This window comes from Somniosus microcephalus, chromosome 1, assembly GCF_052327205.1.
Source record: "Somniosus microcephalus isolate GS21.2 chromosome 1, FLI_Smic_1.0, whole genome shotgun sequence".
Classification (NCBI taxonomy): domain Eukaryota; kingdom Metazoa; phylum Chordata; class Chondrichthyes; order Squaliformes; family Somniosidae; genus Somniosus; species Somniosus microcephalus.
In genome coordinates this window covers 216555261-216578444 of record NC_140987.1, presented here as the reverse complement: position 1 = coordinate 216578444, position 23184 = coordinate 216555261, and the positions used below count along the sequence as shown (strand labels likewise).

General features: G+C 42.7%; 1 protein-coding gene across 2 annotated transcripts in view; it reads right to left on the bottom strand.

The window, feature by feature from the left end:
- Positions 1–22686, bottom strand: part of tnpo1 (transportin 1) — a 155766-nt gene extending 133080 nt beyond the window's left edge. For both annotated transcript variants that reach the window (XR_015078660.1, XM_085990105.1), the window contains exons 1-3: positions 22512–22686; positions 22267–22380; positions 21525–21600 (exon numbers count right to left, since the gene is read on the bottom strand). Coding sequence is in view for 1 of the 2 variants with exons in the window: in XM_085990105.1 (XP_085846231.1) it covers positions 21525–21600; positions 22267–22371 (181 nt within the window). In the remaining variant the exon portion in view is untranslated. The remainder of the gene's footprint in view (positions 1–21524; positions 21601–22266; positions 22381–22511) is intronic.
- Between the last annotated feature and the right edge of the window lie 498 nt (positions 22687–23184).

Here is a 23184-nt window from a genome sequence, read left to right as displayed (position 1 = left end):
AGCCCCGCTCTCCAAGCCCCGCCCCCCCCCCCGGCCGAGCCCGATTGCGGCTCTGAGAGACGGCATGCGGCCGAGCCCGATTGCGGCTCCGAGAGACGGCCGGCGGCCGAGCCCTGCCCCCCCCCCCCCCGGCCGAGCCCGATTGCGGCTCCGAGAGACAGCCGAGCGCCGCCCCCCCCCCCCCGCCGAGCGCGGAACAGAGACGCCGCGTCTCACCTGCTCCTGCTGCGCGCGCACCCTGACCCTCGTGGCTGACGCCGTTGCCCTGGGTAACGTGACACGGCGGCAGCGGGGGGGGGGGGGGGGGGGGGGGGGGTGAGGAGTTTTGCAGAAGCGCAATCACCTAGCTCGGGCCTGGCTGGCCAAGAAAGGCGCAGGCTTTCAGGCCTAAGAAAAAAATGGGGAAAGGTAGGAAAAAGAATGTTCAGGTTAGGTTTACAAATGAGTGATTTTTTTAAAAACAATTTAATAAATTCAATTTTATTTTGGTGGAAATGTATATTTGAAAAGAAAGACGCAGAAAGCAGGAAAAAGAATGGAAGCAAGATGGCGGCGACTCACCTCGGTTCAGAACGATAAGGCCCGGCCACACACGCACCGATTGGCCCGGCGGCACACGCTAGCAACCCGGCGTAAGATTGGTCGAGCTCGAGGTCACTCTGTCGCTAATGAGCGGATAATGAGATGCTAATGAGCGGAATGTTGAAGGTTTTTGTGATACCGCGGGCGCGATTTTAGCCCGGCCGAAACGTAAATACGCTTAAAACCATCTCGGAAGCGTAAGCTTTCTTTGGAGGTAACGCGCGCGTAGGTACGCCCTGTAACTTTCGAGCGCATAGCCCGACAGACGCACAAGCGATTACAGACAGAATGAGAGACAGACAGATGTACCGATTTATATATATAAGATAGAAGAAGAAGATAGATAGAAGAAGATAGAAGATAGATAGAAGATATAAATGGGCCTAGATTCTTGCTGGCAAGCCAGAAACTATGTGGGCATAATGGGTCCCTCAGTTAAAATGGCTCTGGGTGGACCACCTTCTGAAATCGGGTTAGTAAAAATGGCAGGCGGGGTGGGATAGCGAGATGTGGCGCGGAAGGGCTGATTTTAACGGAACGGTTCTGGCGGCAGCATGGGGGTTAAAATAAGACCTTGGTGTTAAAAATTTAGAGATACAGGAAACTTTGTGCTATCCGGAGGTGAGCTATCCGGCAATCTGGAGCCACCGGCAAAAATCAGCAGCCGTTTTTTATTCTTTTTGTTTGTTTTTTTTGCTTTGTTTGAACAGTCAAGCTGTGCAAGGTCTGTAGCTATAGCAACAGCTTCAGCTACAGAGCTTTAGGGCCACACCCGAGTGTTTAGAAGCTGTTGCTAAGCAAGTGTTTGTTGTGAAATACAGAGATAAGAATCTCCGCATCTCTCAACATTAACTCTGGACAGTACGGCAGTTTTGAGGCAACGGCAGCAGCTCGGTCCCGTGGGTGCCGGATAGCACAAAGTTTCCTGTAGTACTACTGACTGAAGATCCATCAGCCAACTCCATGATGTTGGATACCCAGAATAGCAAGTCATTTTTTATTTTCTTGTTAATACTTTGAATCATATTTTGCTAGTATGTTAAGTACACAAAATGTAAAAGGGGTTTTAAGATTTTTTTAAAAATTTGTTCTTGGAATATGGGCGATGCTATCCAGGCAGCATTTATTGCCCATCTCTAGCTCCTCTGATAACTAAGAGTCAACCACATGTGGAGTCGTCGTAGGCCAGATGGGGTAGTGGTGGGAAGTTCCTTTCCCTGAAGGATTAAACACAACTTGTGTTTTTATGACAATTGAACAGTTTTCCTGGTTGCTTTTTCATGTGCTAGTTCACAAATTATTAGATCTATTGAATTCAATTTCGCAATTTGCCATGGTGTGATTTGAACGTTAAGACCTCTGGGTTGCTAGTCTTGTACCATAACCACTACTCTACCATACCATCTGATGTTCTTCCAAATGGAAATCAAAAAAGATTTAAGCCAAAATATCAAAAAGCTTTAGCTGACACGAACGTACTCAACACTAAAATTAAATTGCTTTCATTACAAAGTTACAAAATATTTACAGCACAGAAACAGGCCATTCGGCTGAACAGGTCCAGGTTTGTGCGCCACAGGAGCCTCCTCCCACCCTTCTTCATCTAACCCCATCAGCATATCCTTCTATTCCTTTCTCCCTCATGTGCTTATCTAGCTTCCCCTTAAAAAAATTTTTTATTCATTCCAGGATGTGGGCATCGCTGGAAGGCCAGCATTTATTACCCATCCCATGCATCTATACTATTCCTCTCAACTACTCCTTGTAGCAAGTTCCACATAAAGAACTCGGTAAAGAAGCGTCTCCTAAAGTCCCTATTGGAATTATATACCTTATATTTATGGCCCTTGTTCTGGTCTCCCCCCGCAAGTGGAAACATCTTCTCTATGCTTACCATAGCAAACCCTTTCATAATCTTAATCTTAAAGACCTCCATCAGGTCACCCCTCAAACTTCTCCAGAGATAAGAGCCCCAGCTGGTTCAATCTTTTCTGATACGTATAACCTCTCAGTTATCATTCTAGTAATTCTCCAGTGCCTCCATATCCTTTTTATAATATGGAGACCAGAACTGTTCACAGTACGCCAAGTATGATCTAAACAAGCTTCTATACAAGTTTAATACAACTTTTCTGCTTTTCAATGCTATCCCCCTAGAAATGAACCCCAGTGCTTTGCTTGCCTTTTTTAATGACCTTATTAACCTGTGTCGTTACTTTTAGTGATTTATGTATCTGTACCCCCGATCCCGGTTCCTCTACCCAATTTATTTAGAGGGGAATTTTAACCCCCAAAATGGGTCGGTTTTGTCAGGTAGTATGTAAAAAAGTTAAAATTTCAAACTTGAACTCAACCCAGCTCGAACCCGCCGACTTCCAGTTTTAACAGAGATGGAGCAAGGGATGAGCAACCTCCACGTCTTTCCGATCCCTCCGCTCCCTGGTTGTGGCCTTCCATTTCCCCACCACCCCCATTTCTGATCTGACCCCCAGCACACCCCGCCCCCCGTGATCTCTTCGCCACCCACCCACCTCCGATCTTGATGTTATCAATGTTAAGATTTACAATAGCAACAATAACGTAGAATCATAGAATGATACAGCACAGAAGGAGGCCTTTCAGTTTGTCATGCCTGTGCCACCTCTTTGGTAGCTATCTCCAATTAATCCCACTACCCTGTTCTTTTCCCATAGCCCTGTAATTTTTGTTTCCCTTCAAGTATTTATCCAATTCTGTTTTGAATGTTACTGTTGAAACTGCTTCCATCACCCTTTCAGGCAGTGCATTCCAAATCAGAACAAGTTGCTGTGTAAAAAAGAAAGTTTCCTCATGTCGCCTCTGGTTCTTTTGCCACTCACCTTAAACCGGAGTCCTCTGGTCAGCGACCCTTCTACCACTGGAAACAGTTTCTCCTTGCTCTATCAAAGCCATTCATGATTTTGAACACCTCTCATCAAATCTCCTCGTAACCATCTCTGCTCTAAGGAGAACAGCCCCAGCTTCTCCAGATAACTGAAGTCACTTATCCCTGGTACCATTCTATTAAATCTCATTCTATTAAATCTCTTCTGCATCCTCTCTAACGTCTGGACATCCTTCCTAAAGTGTGGTGTCCAGAATTGAACACAATATTCCAGCTGAGGCCCAACCAGTATTCTATAAATGTTTAGCATACCTTCCTTGCTTCTGTAATCTATTCCTCTATTAACATCTTACATATAGAAAAATCCTGGTGAAATCATTGCCTGTTCTGAAATAAATATATGTCCCAAGTGCAGGTAGGCATTGCCGTTTTAAAACAGAATAAAACCTGGCATCTTTCAAATAAAAAAATAGGCCCTCCAGAAATATTAAAAAAGGGCTGAGAACTCTGACTGTAAGTCAGCACTTAATCTTGACTGTCCATTTGCAACACCACCGGAGATCAACTAGTGTTATTTAATTCTGAAAATTTACAGGCAGTTTTATGTTAAAATAAAAGACAGGCTTGCATTTATATAGCACCTTTCACGACCAACGACGTCCCAAAGCGCTTTACAGCCAATTAAGTACTTTCTGAAGTGTAGTCACTAGAAACGTGGCAGCCAATTTGTGCACAGCAAACTCCCGCAAACAGCAATGTGATAGTGCCCGATCCCTTCCTATCTTTTATTTCAATCCATATGGATTCTGTTTCTAACCTTGTTAGTTATGTCCCTTTTTTCTACATTCACAGAAATCACAGAAACCCCACAATGCAGATAGAGGCCATTTCGGCCCATCGAGCCTGCACCGACACATATCCCACCCGATCCCCGTAACCCCTACATATCCCACCCTACCCCCGTAACCCCACGTATTTAATCCCCCTAACACTAAGGGTCAATTTATCATAGCCAATCAATCTAACCCGCACATCTTTGGACTGTGGGAGGAAACCGGAGCACCCGGAGAAAACCCACGCAAACACGGGGAGAATGTGCAAACTCCACACAGACAGTCACCCAAGGCCGGATTCGAACCCGGGTCCCTGGCACTGTGAGGCAACGTTCCCGCTAAGCTGCGCGGCTGTCTGGAGGTCCTACGCAAGCCACTCACCGGCTTTTCAATGGATGAAACCGTGCATGCATGAAAATTTGAATGGGCCGCGCAGGCAGTTAAAGGGACCTTGCATTAAAAAAAAATTAGAGGGAACATTGACAGCTACCCCACCCTTTCTGGATTATGTTATAACCTGCAATATTTAGTTGCCAGTTTCAGATATTCCTACTACAGCTAGTTCCTCACCACGGATTATTGCCTGCAGTTCCCCAGTTTTATTTTGGATGCTGTGTACATTGCTGTACAGGCAGTTCAATTCATCTTAAATAGTTGTTCCTTTTACATTATTTTTAACAATCCTTTTATGCTTCTGTTTTATAACTATATTTGTTCCTTTACTCTCATCTCCCATTTCTTTTATCATCTGTCTTGTTATTTTCACCAAAACCCTCACACCCCGCCCCCACCATTTTACTAGTTTACAGTCTGATTGACAACCCCATTTATCCTTTCCACTAGGACACTGGTCCCACTCCGGTTTAGGTGGAGCCCATCCCAGCAGTATACCTCCTTCCTGTCCCTGTATTGGTGCCAGTGTCCTATGAAATAGAACCCTCCTTCCCACACCAGTCATTTAATCACCTTCTTGATCTGCCTAACCCTATGAAAATTAACATGCCTCAGAAAATAATTCCGAAATTACCACCGTGAGGTCCTTTTAAAAAAAAATTCAGTTCCTAACTTCTAATATTCCCTTAGCAGGACCTCCTCCCTTTTCTTCCCTATGTCACTGGTCCCAACATAGACCACGACAACAGGATCTCCACCCTCCCTTTCTAAGTTCCTCTCCAGTTTGTCAGAGATATCCTTTACATTTGCAACAGGTAGGCAATACACCCTTCTGGACTCTTGATCGCAGCTGCAGAGGACACCGTCTATCCCTCTAATTATCGAATCCCCTATGACTACAACCTTTCTATTCTGCTCGTCTTCCCTTCCACCCCACCCCACCTTGGGCTGCCTCCTGCTCCACGGTGCCATGGTTAGCATTCTAGCTGTCCACCCTGCATCCTTATCCTCACAGGTAGCAAGTCTAAATGATGTTAGTAACTAGTGGTTTAAGTGCATTCAAAATTTAATTGCTATTCAGGGTGTCACAGAATCACAGAAACCCCACAATGCAGATAGAGGCCATTTCGGCCCATCGAGCCTGCACTGACACATATCCCACCCGATCCCCGTAACCCCTACACCAACACATTTCCCACCCTATCCCTGTAACCCCACGTATTTAATCCCCCTAACACTAAGGGTCAATTTATCATAGCCAATCAACCTAACCTGCACATCTTTGGATGTGTCAATTCAGATCCTGCCTTAGTTTGTGGGAATACCAACTAAAAGTCCAAATATACTGGCTCACCTCAGGTATTTTCTGTTCTTGGAGTTTCCTTGTAGACTTCAAATCCTGTCTTTGTTTCTTTCTTTATATTTGTATCACCCTTCCCCCCACACAAATGTGAAATAAAGGGCTCAATTTTAACAGCCCTGGGGAGGCAGGTTTGGAGTCATGCCTGTTGCTAAAATCTGAAAAAATGGCTTCAGACACCCAACTCGCCTCCACGCGATTTTTGAGAGTGTCTGTTCAGCTGCTCCCAAATTAACCCGACTTCAACTGGTGGGACAGGTAGTTAAGGCAGTTAACAGACTGTTAACTACCTTGATAATCCTATTTTGATAGAGGTTTCCCATTTTCGTGCCTCGGGCTCCCGTTTCCCGTCTTGTCAGAAACAGTCCTGCTGCAAGGAGACGAGTTGGTGGAGGACATGATCTGTGGTCATTATTGGTGCAGAACTTTAAAAGCGCTCCTGTAACATGGCTGGTATTCAAATGCAACAACTTTGTTGTTGGATTTTTGCAGATCTACTGACCTTGTGACTGGTCAAGCTGACACACATCGGCTGTTTGAACCGATTGGGAATAATTTCAGCGTGCGCTTGCAAGCTTCTTGCCTCAACTGAAATCTATAACGACGGGATGGGAACCATTTACATCCCCTCATCCTGGTCGTCAAGATTCGGAGGAAGAGCAGCGCGGCTTAGTGCTGCCGGATGAACAAGTGGCTCAGCACACAGCCTCCTTGGAGGAAGATGAAGAGGACAATGAGTGGTGCCTTGAGGGGTCGGATGTGGCCAATCCAGCAGCAGGCGAGGACATTGCTGGCTGTTGGGCAAGAGATGCACTCATCCATGCCAGATTCGCATAAGCTGGCGCTTCAATCACAGGTGAATATAAGTCTAACATTCTCAAAACCCCAGGCATCATCTGTCCAATAAACGGTGGTTTGCACTCAGTGTCACCACCAACATTCTACATGGAAATCACCCTGAGCCTTCACTCTTGAACTTCCATTTCCCAGGGCACTTTAGGTGATCTCAGCAGATCATTAAACCTTTTCACACACTGAACCCATATGCATCTGCACAGACCTCGAGCTCTCCTCCTCAGCAATCTGCAGCCAAGCTGCCTTGGTTTGCTGAGGAGGCCTCCTCCTTCCATTTCCAGGAAAGAGGAGCTCCTGACATCCTCTAACTCCCTCAACAAGAGCATGAAGAGAACCCTCATTGAACCTGAGTGCAGCCTTAGCTATTAGGGCTGCTGTTCCTGCAGCTCCCAGCACCTTTAAGAGAAAAAAGCATTAATTAATATTACTAAGTCAATGATTGGAACAAATATGGCATTTTTCATTTCATAGTCAGATAATAAACTGATATTAAAAAATCAAATATCTTTCTGGAATAATATAACCAACAATTTCATTCATTAAATTTTGTTCAGAACAGACGCTGTCAACTCCCCTTTCTATATAATACAGCACCAATCCATCCCATTGACATTTTTTCCAAAGGGGACATGGCCCCTTTAAATTTTCATTCAAACAACACGTCATCAGACTCGAGAAACTGATGGCCTCCAAGTAATTGCGTGGAGGGACCTGCACGTCGGCCGTAACAAGGCCAATCAAGCCAAAATAGTAACTGATGGTAGGCGGCAGCTGGGAGCGGGTCGGAAAGCCGCTGAGCAGTGGGCCCACCCTCAACCCGCCTCCATTAGTAAAATCGAGCCCAAAGTGTTAGACTGTGTGCAGGGTTTTAAGTTTCCATAATGGGATATAGCGATATACTTAGTGACTCTCCTGCGGCATTGGTCATGGTAGTCAGAAAATGTGCAATTTCCTAAAAGGAGTTTTATACCCAATGCACGAGGCATTGTTCTGCTAAAGGGAGTTAGTGTCTTTTTACAGCAACATAAAGCTAGATGTTAAGTAAATTATAAGTTTAATATCACTTCGATTTTAACCTTTTTTTGATCAGGGATCTTGGCAAAAACTGCATGTGATATCAAGCTGCGGATTAGACATACACAGCTTTAAGCAACTAGCATCTCTTTTCCCACCACCTCCCCCGCTCACCCCCATTTTGTTTTGCATCAGAAATAAAATGTGACACTGTTTTAATATACATTGGGCTGGATTTTGCTGTAGAAATAATGGTGAGGCGAACAGCGCTCACCATTATTTATGTGGAAATCAGACAGCAACTTCTGCCGACTGCACTTAAATCCGGAAGTTCCTGTCCAAGATGGGTTCCTCCAAAAGCATCCCGAAAATGGTATCTCACTGTCTGGCTCCCCATTCAAACACATTGAATGCCGCAAAGTTGCTGTACTTACCTCACAGATACAAAAACTCGTCAGAAAAAGTTACGGCTTGTCCATTCCAGTGTATGTGCCCTTTTAACAGCGTGATAATTCTTAATTACTGTCAAATAATCTCTCTGGCACTGTAATGTAACTTTTACAAATGTGGAGTCTCATTCCTTCAGATTTTAATTATTATTGAAGATTTAAAAACATTTTCTACTTTTTTTGTCTCTAGTCTCTCTTAATCCCATCTTTCTTTCCCTCTCTTTATTTCACTTTCTGTACCCGATTTGATAATTGAATTAAATCTTCTAACTGACACTTCCTGGTTCAGACTGCGCTGCTCATTAACGATTCTTTAATCTGATTGGTTAAGGAGATTCACAGTTGCTTGTCCTGTTCACACAGGTCCCAGATGCTCTGTAGAGCGTGCTGCACAATTTGTCGCTCTAATTTGCAGTAAGTTCCAGTGCAAACCCCATGGAAAGTCTATGGGCAAGTGTAACAAACAGCTGGCATAGTTGTTCATCACAGAGAGCAAAATCTGGCCTATTATACTAACTAATCTCATGTGGCACTGGATGATCCACTGTTTTGTAACAGGATGCATTAATCTGATGCTAAACTGGAGGTGTGTTTAAGAGAACCTGTCCTTTTAAAGTTCCTTATTTAACAGCTGTAAATAAAGACATGCTCGGATAAATCAGAGTTCAAATGGTTCTTGAGACGGAAGATTCCAAATTAAAATATTTTAAATTTCCACCTCTAGGTTAGAAGGTACAACAATAAACTGATCTTTCTTTCACTTTTGTTTCAACTTTTAACCATCTAGAGTGTGACTTCTGCACTGTTTGCAAGCTCAATCCTAAATGATGCAGGTGGGGTCCCAGTCATACCAGGTTACACCAAAATTCGAAATGCTATCCAAGAAGCAGCCTGCAAATGTTAGAACATTTTAAATACAAGTCTCTTGGTCACTGGTATAGTACAGAAATACACTAATCTGCCAACGAATCAATTTCTCAATAGAATGGGGTTTTGATCTCATTGGGAATTCTCTGTGAAACTGTAGCCTACTATCTAGTTACAATGCAGTATGAAACTCACCCAAGAATAATAATAAATGTATTCAAAATTCACATATGGTGCAGTTTTCGTAAACAAAGCAGCTAAAGTTCTGATGCACTTTCATTACATTTTTTAAATCACCCATGGCCTAACCAGTAATAACTGATTTTGTATTTACATGCTTCTCTTGCTCAGGGAATTCTTTATGAATTACAAAGTAACAAATGTTATTATAACCAAAAAAAAGCAAAAGATGTTTATGTTCAACTTTATACACTTTTTTTTACACTTTCTGCTTACTATGAATTCACATTAAATGGAACCACAGTATATTCATTGTAGGAATTGCAGTTTTTAAGTGAATAAAGGAACCCTTCATTATGCTAGTAAATTTAAAATTTTCAGGCATATAACAATAAATCTGGTTCAGAAGTTGAAGTAAACGTAACAATAAATATCCCATGTCAGTACAATATTTTAATAGTATGAACATTCACTCTTTGCTAATAAGGCTTCAGTTCTAACCAAAGGTTTACAACCAAAACGTTAACCTGTCTCTTCACACATGCTGATAAACCTACTGTGCATTTCCACCATTTGTGTTTTATATTGGTTTCAACAATGCAAACAAATGCCCAGTCTAATCCAAAATGAATCTGAATGCCACACATATCTCCATGCAAAGTAATTTGGTATGGTGACCGGTATCCTGCTCTAATTAGGCACGACTGGATTCAATGAATTTATGTCTGCACTGCAGACTTTGCATGAACTGAGCCGACTGGATTCAATCAAGGTACCAGTACAAAATGCACAATTCAAACCAATTAGCAAACAAGAAATCAGACTGCAAGCTTTAGCTGAGTTTATATCAACTTTTTTTTTTTTTTTTTAAAGTAACAGCTTCAGCGCATTGTGAAATGGTGTTTGAACTGAAGTAACTTCACTAAAATTGACTTCAGTTGTAAATACAGTCTGTAAATCAAACTGACTGGGTACTCCCTACAGTTTGCACATAGTCTCCCAAAGTACACCGCTGGCCAGTTCCTGAGCAGGGAATTTTTTTGTGCAATTCACACTTCGGGAAACTATTTTGACAAAACTTATTAAAACCTGCTTTTCATCTCTTCTGCAGCCTGGGAGAAAACACGCACAGCTGGGTGCAACCTGAAGGACAACCTTTAGTGTGAATTGGACTTTTATATAGCCATACTGTCTTTTCATCAATACCATAATTAAGAAATTTCCTGTTGCAAGCATTTGAAGAACAACCCTCCCAGCAAAACTTAGGAAAACTTCTATCACCAAGTACTTTTTTGGTAAATTGTTCGTAATTCAGATGCTAGGGATAGCTCACAAAAAAACTCAATTTATAACACTATTGCCAAACATTTATAAAACTACCAAAGCACAATCCAAGTTGCAAATCTGTGCCAGCCAACAAAGCTTCCATGGTTCCTAAGCAGTATAGCACCATTTCTACCTCGTAGTTCTTACAAGCACTCCCAACATCTTAAAACAAATCTATCAGGACTCTTGCATTGAAAAAATTTAAAATTATGCAATAGTTATCATTTATCTTACTCCATACATCCAAAATAGAGGGAACAACACTGGGGTGTTAGATTGAACAAATTACTAAGGCAGACAGAGTGAGAAAATTGAGTCAGTACCAATATAATCAGTCAAGCAAGGGTCCTTCAGCATCAACAGTATGTTAAGTCAACTCCCTCCTTCTAAACCAGTACAGGAAACTCTCGATTTACCGGCACCCAAACAACCGGAAATCTCGGTTAACCGGCAAAATTCAGGAGTAGGTTCACTTAAGTTTTTCTTCATATTAGTGGCCGTTCCTGGATCCGTGGCTGTGTAATCGGGGGCTTCTGCACTTGTTGCTAAGCAACAGGGACACTTGGTCTGTGGCCGGGGTTCCTGCAGCTGTTGCTAAGCAACAGGGAAGCCTGGATTTGTTGCTGTGTACGGAGCTCTCGTACCTTTTAACTATAACTCTCTGTAATCCGGACTTTTTGATAAACCGGCACCACGCCGGTCCCGGATAAAAAAAAGTTTCCTGTATTCCACAAAATTACTAGCTGTTGACTCTCTATTTATAATTATTTGCAACAGTATTTTTTTTAATTCAGTATTACGACACTCACAACAGCGGAGTTTCTATCAACTGAAACTACCTGCAAGCAATCCATCTTGGCAGACCAACCTCATGCGGACAAGCATCCCCACTGAGTTGAAGAAATGGATAAATAACATGACCAAAAACTGCTTATATTGGTCTAACTATTGACATTATTTTAAACCATTTTACAAATTGAATTGATCTCAAAATCAAATCCAGTATATATTTATATTGATTCACAGCTCCCTTCCTGGCTAAGCGAGTTTATTTACTAAGAACATAAGAAATAGGAGCAGGAGTAGGCCAATCGGCCCCTCGAGCCTGCTCCGCCATTCAATAAGATCATGGCTGATCTGATCCTAACCGCCAATCTCTATCACAGAACTATCTCCTGAAACTAACAGAATTAGACACACGAAATAGGAGCAGGATCAGGCTACACGGCCCCTGGGCCCGCTCCGCTACCCACAGGGCCATGACCGATCCGAACCTAGACTCATGTCCAAATTCCTGCCCGCTCTCCGTAACCCTTAATTCCCTTTACTTCTAGGAAACTGTCTATTTCTGTTTTAAATTTATGTAATGATGTAGCTTCTACAGCTTTTTGGGGCAGCATATTCCATGCACTTACCACCCTCCGAGTGAAGTAGTTCCTCCTCATCTCAGTTTTGAAAGAGCAGCCCCTTATTCTAAGACTATGCCCCCTAGTTCTAGTTTCACCCATCATCGGGAACATTCTCCCCGCATCCACCCGATCCAACCCCTTCACAAACTTATATGTTTCAATAAGATCGCCTCTCATTCTTCTGAACTCCAATGAGTAGAGTCCCAATCTACTCAACCTCTCCTCATATGTCCATCCTCTCATCCCCGGGATTAACCGAGTGAACCTTCTTTGTACTGACTCGAGAGCAAGTATGTCTTTTCTTAAGTCTGGACACCAGAACTGTATGCAGTATTCCAGGTGCGGTCTCACCAATACCTTGTACAACTGAAGCAATACCTCCCTGTTTTTATATTCTATCCCCCTAGCAATGAAAGCCAACATTCCATTGGCCTTCTTAATCACTTGCTGCACCTGCATACTAACCTTTTGAGTTTCGTGCACCAGGACCCCCAGATCCCTTTGTACTTCAGTACTTTCCAGTTTCTTGCCATTAAGATAATAACTTGCTCTACGATTTTTCCTGCCAAAGTGCATAACCTCACACTTTCCAGTATTGTATTCCATCTGCCAAATCTCTGCCCACTTACTTAGCCTGTCTATGTCCCCTTGCAGGTTTTTTATGTCCTCCTCACTCACTACTTTCCCTCCCATCTTAGTATCATCTGCAAACTTTGATATGTTACACTCGGTCCCCTCCTCCAAATCGTTAATATAGATTGTAAAGAGTTGGGGACCCAGCACTGACCCCTGCGGAACACCACTAGTTACTGATTGCCAGTCTGAGAATGAACCATTTATCCCAACTCTGCCTTCTGTTAGATAGCCAATCCTCTATCCATGCCAGAATATTACCCCCAATCCCGTGATTTTTTATCTTAAGCAATAATCTTGTGTGGCACCTTGTCAAATGCCTTTTGGAAGTCTAAATACACTACGTCCACTGGTTCCCCTTTATCCACCCTGTATGTTACTTCCTCAAAGAACTCCAGCAAATTTGTCAAACATGACTTCCCCTTCATAAAACCATGCTGACTTTGTCCTATTAAATTATGATTATCCAAATGTCCTGTTACTGTCTCCTTAATAATGGACTCCAAAATTTTACCTACCACAGATGTTAGGCTAACCGGTCTATAGTTTCCAGCCTTCTGTCTACTGCCCTTTTTAAATAAGGGTGTTACATTAGCAGTTTTCCAGTCTGCCGGGACCTTTGCTGAGTCCAGGGAGTTTTGGAAAATTACCACCAATGCATCCACAATCCCTACCGCCACTTCCCTCAAGACCCTAGGATGTAAGCCATCAGGTCCAGGTGATTTATCCGCCTTGAGTCCCATTATTTTACCGAGTACCACTTCCTTAGTGATTTTGATCGTGTTGATCTCCTCCCCCCCTATAGCCCCGTTTGTCCAGTGTTGGGATATTCTTAGTGTCTTCTACTGTAAAGACTGATACAAAATATTCATTCAGTGTTTTTGCCATCTCCATATTTCCCACCATTAATTTCCCAGTCTCATCCTCTAAGGGACCAACATTTACTTTAGCCACCCTTTTTTTATATAACTATAAAAACTCTTACTATCTGTTTTTATATTTTAGTTAGTAGCTGAGCCTTACAGACCAGGAAGATCCCTGGTTTGATCTCTAGTTTGCACCATGGTAGCGGATTTCAACCAGGGCAGCAATAGGTCACCTACATTTAGCCTCAGTGCCCTTGGTTGGATAAGGGTGGGAAAACAGTCAGAGTCCCTGTTTCTGATCAGCTTCCAGAAACTCCTGCTGAAACAGCACGTGAACACACAAACATACAAAAAAAGTGAGAAAAGACCAAGAGGGCCATCAAGCACACCCAACCAATCAACAGTGTGACCACACATACTGTTCGCCCACCCCCAGCTCCTGGGACAAGCAAAAAAAGAGAAATCCTGCAGCCAATCCTAGAAAAACGCCAGGAAATTCCTTGCGGATTTCATAACACAATCAAGCGAACAAGGATGAGTGGGCTTGGCTGTGAAACCCTGTGGTCAAATTGCACACCAACACTCGATTGTTGAGGCTTATACAGGAATAATGGCCATTGTGCTGAAATACTTAAGAGTGACCAGTGCAACTATACCCAGCAATTACTCTAAACTTCTAGGAGTGGAAAGGAAATTAAAAATAAACATCTGCACTGGTAACATATAATAGAACCTAAATGATAAACAGGCTTTTAACTCAAGGACCTAATTGGAGGCGGTGGTGGTACTTAAAACAGTAAGAGTCCAGGCAGCGCGGACCTAATTGGAGGCGGTATCAGCGGCAGCCGAATCTTCGACGATCTTCAAAAAAAGTGACATCACAGGACAGCAGGTAGGTAATTGGTTGGTGAGTATTAAGATTTTTTTTCCTCTCTAACCTAGGACAGTGGTTTAGACTAGGTGCGGGAAATTACAAAGTACAATGTTAAATTTATAGCTTAATTAGTTAGACGAATTAATATAACTATAAATAACCGTTGAATAAAGACTTTAACTAATTAAATAAAATAAGACTAGACCAAGATATGACAGGGCAGGTTGTGTGTCTGGACTGCATTATGTGGGAGTTTGTGGGCAGCGAGACTGTCCCGAGCTAACACACCTGCAGGAGATGTCTCCATCTCGAATCTCTCCGGCTCAGAGTCATTGAGCTGGAGTGAGAGTTGGAGACACTCCGACACATAAGGGAGGGGGAGGAATTTCTGGACAGTTTTATCCAGAATGCAGTCACACCCCAGAGGAAAGCACAGGTTCAGGAAGGGGAGAGTGTGACTGCTAGGGAGCTGGATAGCAGGGATTTAGGAGAGGTTGAGAAAGGGGTCCCAGACACTGGTCCTGTCCAACAGGTACGAAGTACTCACTACCTGAGAGAACAAGGAGAAAGACTGCATGGAGGTCAGCCACAATGCAGACCAAGGCACCGTGGCTCAGAATGCTGTCCAAGGAGAGGGGGGTGTGGGGGGGAGCAGAATAGAACCAGATAGCTAACGTAATACCTCTATTTATGAAAGGGGATAGAACATGTCCAAAGAATTATAGACCAGTCAGCTTAAAATTGGTGGTAGGAAAAATAATGGAATCCCTACTATAGGAGAAAACAGAAGAACACCTAGAAACCAAAATGAGGTAGTGATAGGGGAACTCTATAATTAGGGGGATAGATAGTATCCTCTGCAGCCAAGAACAAGAATCCTGAAGGGCATGTTGCCTACCCCGGTGCCAGGGTAAGGGATATCTCATGGCAGCTGGAGAGGAACTTGGAAAGGGAGGGGCTAAATCCAGTTGTCACGGTCCATGTTGGAACAAATTACATAGCAGGACCTCCTCCCTGTTCCTACCTAAGAGTATCAGATGTTAGGCTCTAAATTAAAAAGCAGGACCGAGGGTAATAATCTCTGGATTATTGCCCGAGCCATGTGCAAACTGGCATAGAAGCAGACAGATCAGGAGATATGGTTAAAAGGCTGGTGTGGGAAAGAGAGGTTCCTTTTCATGGGACACTGGCACCAGTTCTGGGACAGGAAGGAGCTGTATCGATGGGATGGGCTCCACCTGAACCGGGATGGGACCCCGTGTCCTAGCGGAGATGGTAAATAGCGAGGTGGCAAAGGCTTTAAACTAGTAAGATGGGGGGGGAGGAATCTACAAGAAACGTAACCAGCCTAATTATAAATAAAACAGGAAGAGAGCATAGGAAAGAATAAAGTAAGGGAGGACATTCATGGCAAGGGAATAGAGAGAGTTATACAACAGGAGTCTAAAAAGATGGTTAAACAAAGCAAGAGGAAATCCTATTAAAAATGAGTTAAACTGTCTGTACAGCAATGCACACAGTGTCCATAATAAAACAGGGGAGTCAGAGGCAATCATGTGTTGCGAAGAGCCAGACATAGCAGGGATTACTGAGACGTGGCTACAGAAAAATCAGGACTGGGAATTAAACATTGCAGGGTACAACATATTTAGAAAAGATAGAGGGGGAAAAAGGGGAGATAGAGTAACTGTACTTATTAGGGATAACATAATAGCAGTAGAAGAAAGTGACGCAGCTATCAGCAAGACAAAAATAGAATCCTTATGGAGAGAGATAAAAGATAATAAAAGATCAGTCACACTAATAGGTGTAGTCTCCTGACCACCTAATAGTGGAAGGGAGGCAGAGGAAGAAATATGTAGATAAATTAGGGAAATGAGTAAAAAACATAGAATAATCATAGGGGATTTCAACTACCCTGATATTAATTGGATGGAAGAGGTAGGTAAAGGGGATAAGGGAATGGAGTTCCTACAATGTGTACAGGAATCCTTTCTAACCCAATATGCAAAAAGCCCAACAAGGAAGTATTTGCTATTAGATCTAGTAATGGGGGAACGAACCAGAGCAGATGAGAGAAGTAAAAGTAGGGGAACATCTAGGCAATAGTGACCATAATAGAATACGCTTTAAGATGATAATTGAGAAGGACATAAGTATGACGAAAACCAGGGTAATAGATGGGCGAAAAGCTGATTTTGAGGGGCTGTGGATAGAACTTGGGAAAATAAAATGGGCAACAATATTGACAAATAACGATGTAGAACAGCAATGGGAAACATTTAAAATGGTGTTCAACAGAGTGTAGGAACAATAGATTCCGCTAAAAGTAAAGAACAAACTAAACACTAATGAGACTCCATGGATGAATAAAGCCATAAGGGAACAACTGAGGGTAAGGAAAGAGACATACCAAGTACATAGACAGCAGGGGAGTGCATGATAAGGGAGACTACAAAGAGATGAGCAGAACATAAGAAATAAGAGTAGGCCATACGGCCCCTCGAGCCTGCTCTGCCATTCAATAAGATCATGGCTAATCATCGACCTCAACTCCACCTTCCCGCCTGGTCTCCATATCCCTTGATTCCCCTAAAGTCCAAAAATCTATCTATCTCAGCCTTGAATATACTCAAAGACTCAGCATGCACAGCCCTTTGGGGCAGAGAATTCCAAAGATTCACAACCCTCTTGAGTGAAGAAATTCCTCATCTCAATCTTAAATGGCCTACCTCTTATCCTGAGACTATGCCCCCTAGTTCTAGACACTCCAGCCAGGGGAAACAACTTCTCAGCATCTACCCTTCAGAATCTTGTATGTTTCAATGAGCTCACCTCTCATTCTTCTAAACTCCAGAGAGTATAGGCCCATTCTACACAATCTCTCATCATAGGGCAGCCCTCTCATCCTAGGAATCAATCTAGTGAATCTACGTTGCATCGCCTCCAAGGCAAGTATATCATTCCTTAGATAAAGGAGAACAAACCTGCACAGTGCTCCAGGTGTGGTCACACCAAGGCCCTGTACAATTGTAGCAAGACTTCCTTACACTCCAACCCCTTTGCAATAAAGGCCAATGTGCCATTTGCCTTCCTTATTGCTTGCTGTACCTGAATGCTAGCTTTCTGTGTTTCTTGTACGAGGACACCCAAATCTCTCTCAATACCAACATTTGAAAGTTTCTCACCATTTAAAAAATATTCTGTTTTTCTATTCTTCCTACCAAAGTGAATAACCTCACATTTCCCTACATTATATTACATCTGCCACCTTACTGCCCACTCATAGTCTATCTATATCCCTTTGCAGACTCAGTGTTCTCCTCACAGCTTACTGTCCCACCTAGCTTTGTATCAGCAGCAAACTTGGATACATTACACTTGGTCTCTTCATCTAGGTCATTAATATAGATTGTAAATAGAGGGAAGTAAAAAAAACACAATTAGGAAGGCAAAGAGGAACTATGAAATTAAATTATCAAGGAACATAAAAAAGTAAAATATTTTATAGGCACATCAATAAAAAAAAGGAAGGTTGGGATGGGACTCGGGCCATTAAGGGATAGACAGGATAATACCACCGGTAACAATAGAGAAATGGCAGAAATATTAAATAATTATTTTGCTTCAGTATTTACGAGGGAGATAGAACAGGTGGACATGACATTGGATGATGAGATTAGCAATGAGATAAGTGCATTTAAAATAAAGAGGGGATATATTAAATAAACTAATCAAACTCAAGAGGATAAAATCTCTGGTCCGGATGGATTGCATCCACGCATTTTAAAAGAATCTAGGAGGTATAGAATTGAAAAGTAAGGAAGTTATGCTAAACCTGTATCAAACCTTGGTTAGACCACACTTGGGAGTACTGCGTACAGTTCTGGTCGCCATACTATAAAAAGGATATAGAGGTACTAGAGAGGGTGCAGAGAAGATTTACAAGGATGATGCCAAAAATGCGAGGGTATACTTATCAGGAAAGGATAAACAGGCTGGGTCGCTATTCTCTTGAAGAAAGACTGAGGGGTGACCTAATAGAGGTCTTTAAAATTATGGAAGGTTTTGATAGAGTGGATACAGAGAAAATGTTTCCACTTGAGGGGAAGAGCATAACTAGAGCCATCAATATAAGATAGTCACCAAGAAATCCAATAGGGAATTCAGAAGAAACTTCTTTACCCAAAGAGTGGTGAGAATGTGGAACTCGCTACCACAGGGCGTGGTTGAAGCGAAAAGTATAGATACATTTAAGGGGAGGCTAGACAAGCATACGAGGGAGAAGGGAATAGAGGGTTATGCTGATAGATTTAGATGATGAAAAACGGGCAGAGGCTCGAGTGGAGCATGGACTGGTTGGGCCGAATGGCCTGTTTCTGTGCCATATATCCTACATAAACTATGAAAAAACATTTTTTAAACATATGTAGTACAGGCAGACTATCCTTTATCCGAACTTCCGAAAACCTCTAAAAACCGAAAGTTTTTTCGTTCAGCGTAAGTCGTGCGCACGACATGACCAGAGTGGCGCACGACTTACGCTGAGCAGGGCAGAGGGTCACAGAGTTCCCTCCTGGGTAGGAGATTGCAGGCCGAGCCGGGCAGTGTGAAGGAGGTACCGGGAGAGTGAACCCAACAATACAGCAGCCCGTTCGATAGCTGCAGCAGCCCGTCCAATATTCTTTTCTCCCCCCCCGACCCTGACCGAACTGCGGCCCGTCCGATATTCTTCTCTCCACCCCCCCACCCAACCCCCGACATTCTTTTCTCCCGACCCGACCCGTCCCATATTCTTTTCTCCCCCCACACCCGACCCGACGCCCGTCCGATATTCTTTTCTCCCCCACCCGACCCCACCCCCAACCCGTCCAATATTCTTTTCTCCCGACCCGACCCGCGCGGCCTGTCCGATATTCTTTTCTCCGCCCCCCCCCCACCCGACCCGAACCGCGGCCCGTCTGATATTCTTTTCTCCCCCCCGACCCCCCCGCCCCAGACCCCGACCCCCCCGAACCGCGGCCCGTCCGATATTCTTTTCTCCCCCCACCCGAACCCCGACCTGATTTGCGGGCCAGCTTAGTAGGAGTCAGCCGATATCCGGCTTTCCAGAGAAGCAGGAAGGGGAATGAGACACGGAACAGTCGCAAGAGGTAGCCTGAACTTTTAAAATTTATATCAAATACAAATTTCCCAGTCTTATAATAATACCTTCTGAAATCCGAAAAATTCCGAAAACCGAAACTCAGCTGGTCCCAAGGCTTTCGGATAAGGGATAGTGTACCTGTACCTCACAACTGATTATAATAAACATGCTTACCTTAAAAAAATTAAACTAAGTTTATTTCTACAACTAGAATAGATATTAAGAGTAAAGATTAGCAACATTAGAAAATGAAATGCAAGATGTGTTTTTTTTTAAAAAGGCAGAAAGCCCATGTAATGCAACTTTTCAACTGTTCATTTTTAATATAAAATGACAATAGTGCAAACAGAGGCAAATTAGTCAAGAGAGTTAGAGAAAGCATGTTCCTTAAAATGTCATACAACTCAAGAGAATGCAAAAGACACCATGGAGGTTTTTCCAAAGAGCAGGGAGTTCTCCCCATGTCCTGGCCAACATTTATCCCTCAACCAACACCTGCAAAACAGAGTAACTGGTTATCAGCCAGTTCTGAGGAAAAGTCATGGACCGGAAATGTTAACTCTATTTCTCTCTCCATAAATGCTGCCTGCTGAACCATTTCAGCATTTTCTGCTTTTATTTCAGATTTCCAGCACCTGCAGTATTTTACTTTTGTTAGCTGGCTATTTGTCTCACTGCCATCTGTGCAAATTGACTGCTTAATTTGCTACAAAACAACACTGACTACTCTTCAAAAGTTATCTGTTGGCTGTAAAGCACTTTGGGACACATTGAGGATGTGACAGGTGCTATATTAATGCAAGTTCTTTCTTAAATGTTCCAAATAGGGATATCTGTGCAAATAGTCATTATTACCACTAAGTTTCACAGGGGCAGAAGTAGCAGAATTTTGTATTTCACTACTTCAGATGCCACGAGATTTCACTCCAGTGATATCATAGATGGGTAAGGTGAGCGTTGACCAGCTTTCCCTATTCATGTCACATCAGGGTTAAGATCAATACAAAATGTCTGCTTCCAAACTGCTTCTCCTAGTTTTAACACATAAAACACACAGGCAACTTGGTCATCACCAAGTGTAAAACTGTCTAACGTTTAAGAGCACAGTTAAACTGAAGATGCTTTCCTTTAACACAGCTTTCAAGACAGTTGAAGCTGTATAGTTTTGCTGACCTTGATCAGATCAGAATTAAGTTAAATCATGTGACACTGCCAGAGAGAGTAGACTAAAAGGCAGAAATGTTATTGGTAGTCAGACTAGCCATAACAAGTTTGCCAAAATCTAAAGTAGCCCAAGTAAATTTAAGCCACTACTCTCCTTCACTGCACTTCTAATGTTCATTTAATATTTTTTACTGAAGACAGATTTCAGTACAATTTACTACCTGAATCCAGTGTTAAGAGTTTCGAACACTGGAACTTTTGTTCCTTAATTTTAGTAGCCTATAGCTACTGTCAATTTTGCAATCAAATTTACCCATAAACCATGAGTAAATAAAGTTGAATAAACTCACATCAGATATGTAAACTTTTCTAAAATTAAGATACCTTGACGAAGGGCCAAGACCCATAGCCCAGAACACCAAGGGCAAAGGAAGGTGAGCTAAATGATGGTTAGTTGATGCCAAAATTGACAAATTATAAGTCATTTCTTGAAATTCTGAGATTATAATTTGCCCCAATTATGCTGCAAAACAGTTTAGGAAAAAATCAACACTTGTCGCAAGTTTCATTCTTCATATTTCTTGTTAAGGATCTGTTAGGCTTAAACTGTAAGTATATAATTTGCAGTCATAACTTGTGTTACAAATTCAGGTTAGAATGAGTTGACAAATTAGTCATTCATACAACCAAAAATTACTAAATGGACCTACCTTCTGATTTTAACTTTGTCAGAACAAAAATCAGGTAGTTATTGAAGTCTGGATATTGATTAAGTTGCTCCAGTTTCTAAAAAAAAAAGGCTAAGGAAATATTTTACAACCATGAATACAAAAAATGAGCACGTTTGAAAAAAAAGTCGTTTCTCAGGTTAAAAACAGAAATTGAATGTTATCGAATAAATTAGAGTGTTTTAAAAAGTTATTTTAACAAATCGCCGCAAATTGGACAAAAGTATATCGTTTAAAATGGGCGAGTACATAAACCTCTCCGTAGTAATAAGAGCAACGTATATAATATTCCCTCCCCCCATCCGCCAATTTATACGACGTGAGACGCATGGCGATGGTGTGTTAAGCATGCCATTCGTGTTTAAGCACCATTAAAAAAGGTTCCGTAAAACTGCATACGCCACAGGCTTCACGTTCAGCCTAGTGGTAGAGCACTGTATCTAGAAGAGTGAAACCAGTTAAAAAGGGGAAAAAACTTCAAAGACGCACACGAATATTTGATTTTGGAATAATTAAGAGATTTCCAAGGGGGGGGGGGGGGGGGGGGGAAGAGAGAAAGTGTCTCCCTCCGCCTCAAGCACAGCCCTAAATTGCTTCATCCTTGATTCTCCCTTCTCGAACACAATACGGAATATTTCCCAGCCGAGCACGTTTCGATGAGCGATTTTAAGAAAAACAAGCCAGGCCGGCCAAGTTGCCGATACTGCCGCTTTGCAAAGGATACTTGCTGAACGGATCTCTGGATGGCGGTGTCTGGAGACTGCGATTCCTTCAGTAGCTGTAGGATCTGCTGGAGCCCTTGCTCGTCGGGTTTCCACTCATACTCCATCTTGGTTTGCTGCAATGAGACAGAGAGTCGGGTCAAACACCACTCACCACGAACACATTCAGCTCACGCCGCTCATCATTATCGCCTCCCCTTAGCCCGCAGCGCAAAATTAAAATTCCCGTTCTTAAATTCTTACAGACCTAATTGCACTATATGTGGTAGCAGTTTTTTTTCTCCCTCAGTCAAACGTGACAACAATCCTACTGACACCGCGCTGCCAAGGCCTAAAACGACACTCTCATGGCGAATTTTCAATCCAGACAACAGAACCGAAAGACTCGCTCCCTCCCTGGGTCCTAATGCGCATCCGGTCATAGGTCCAACCACAAACCTGCCAATCTCGTTCTCTGGGTCCTAAAAACAGATTCGTTTCCAGTGCCTGGGTTTAGCGATGAAAATTATTTTACAAACCAGCAAAAGAAAAATAGATTTAAAAAAACGCAGAATTGATTGGATAAAATTTGTTCCACGTTTGTAGAAGAAATATCAAAACATTAGCCGCTCTGTTTATGGACAGTTAAGACACAGAAATGTAATACTGGAAGCCCTACATCAGTAAATATTCTTTAGGCCCTACATCATACACTCATCAACACCACTTCCACAAATGATTTACAACAGATTCCTATTGCACACCAAAATATAAAAATGCATAATTTATCTCCCGGTTTTCCTCCCTTCCTCATGCTAGAGTACAATCTAACTAACACCTGCAGCCTTCCAATATCTTCAAGTCGCAGAATTTTACATTCAGCACATCGTGCTTGTACTAATTCTCTCGTCTTATTCCCCCCACCCCCGCCTTTCCCTATA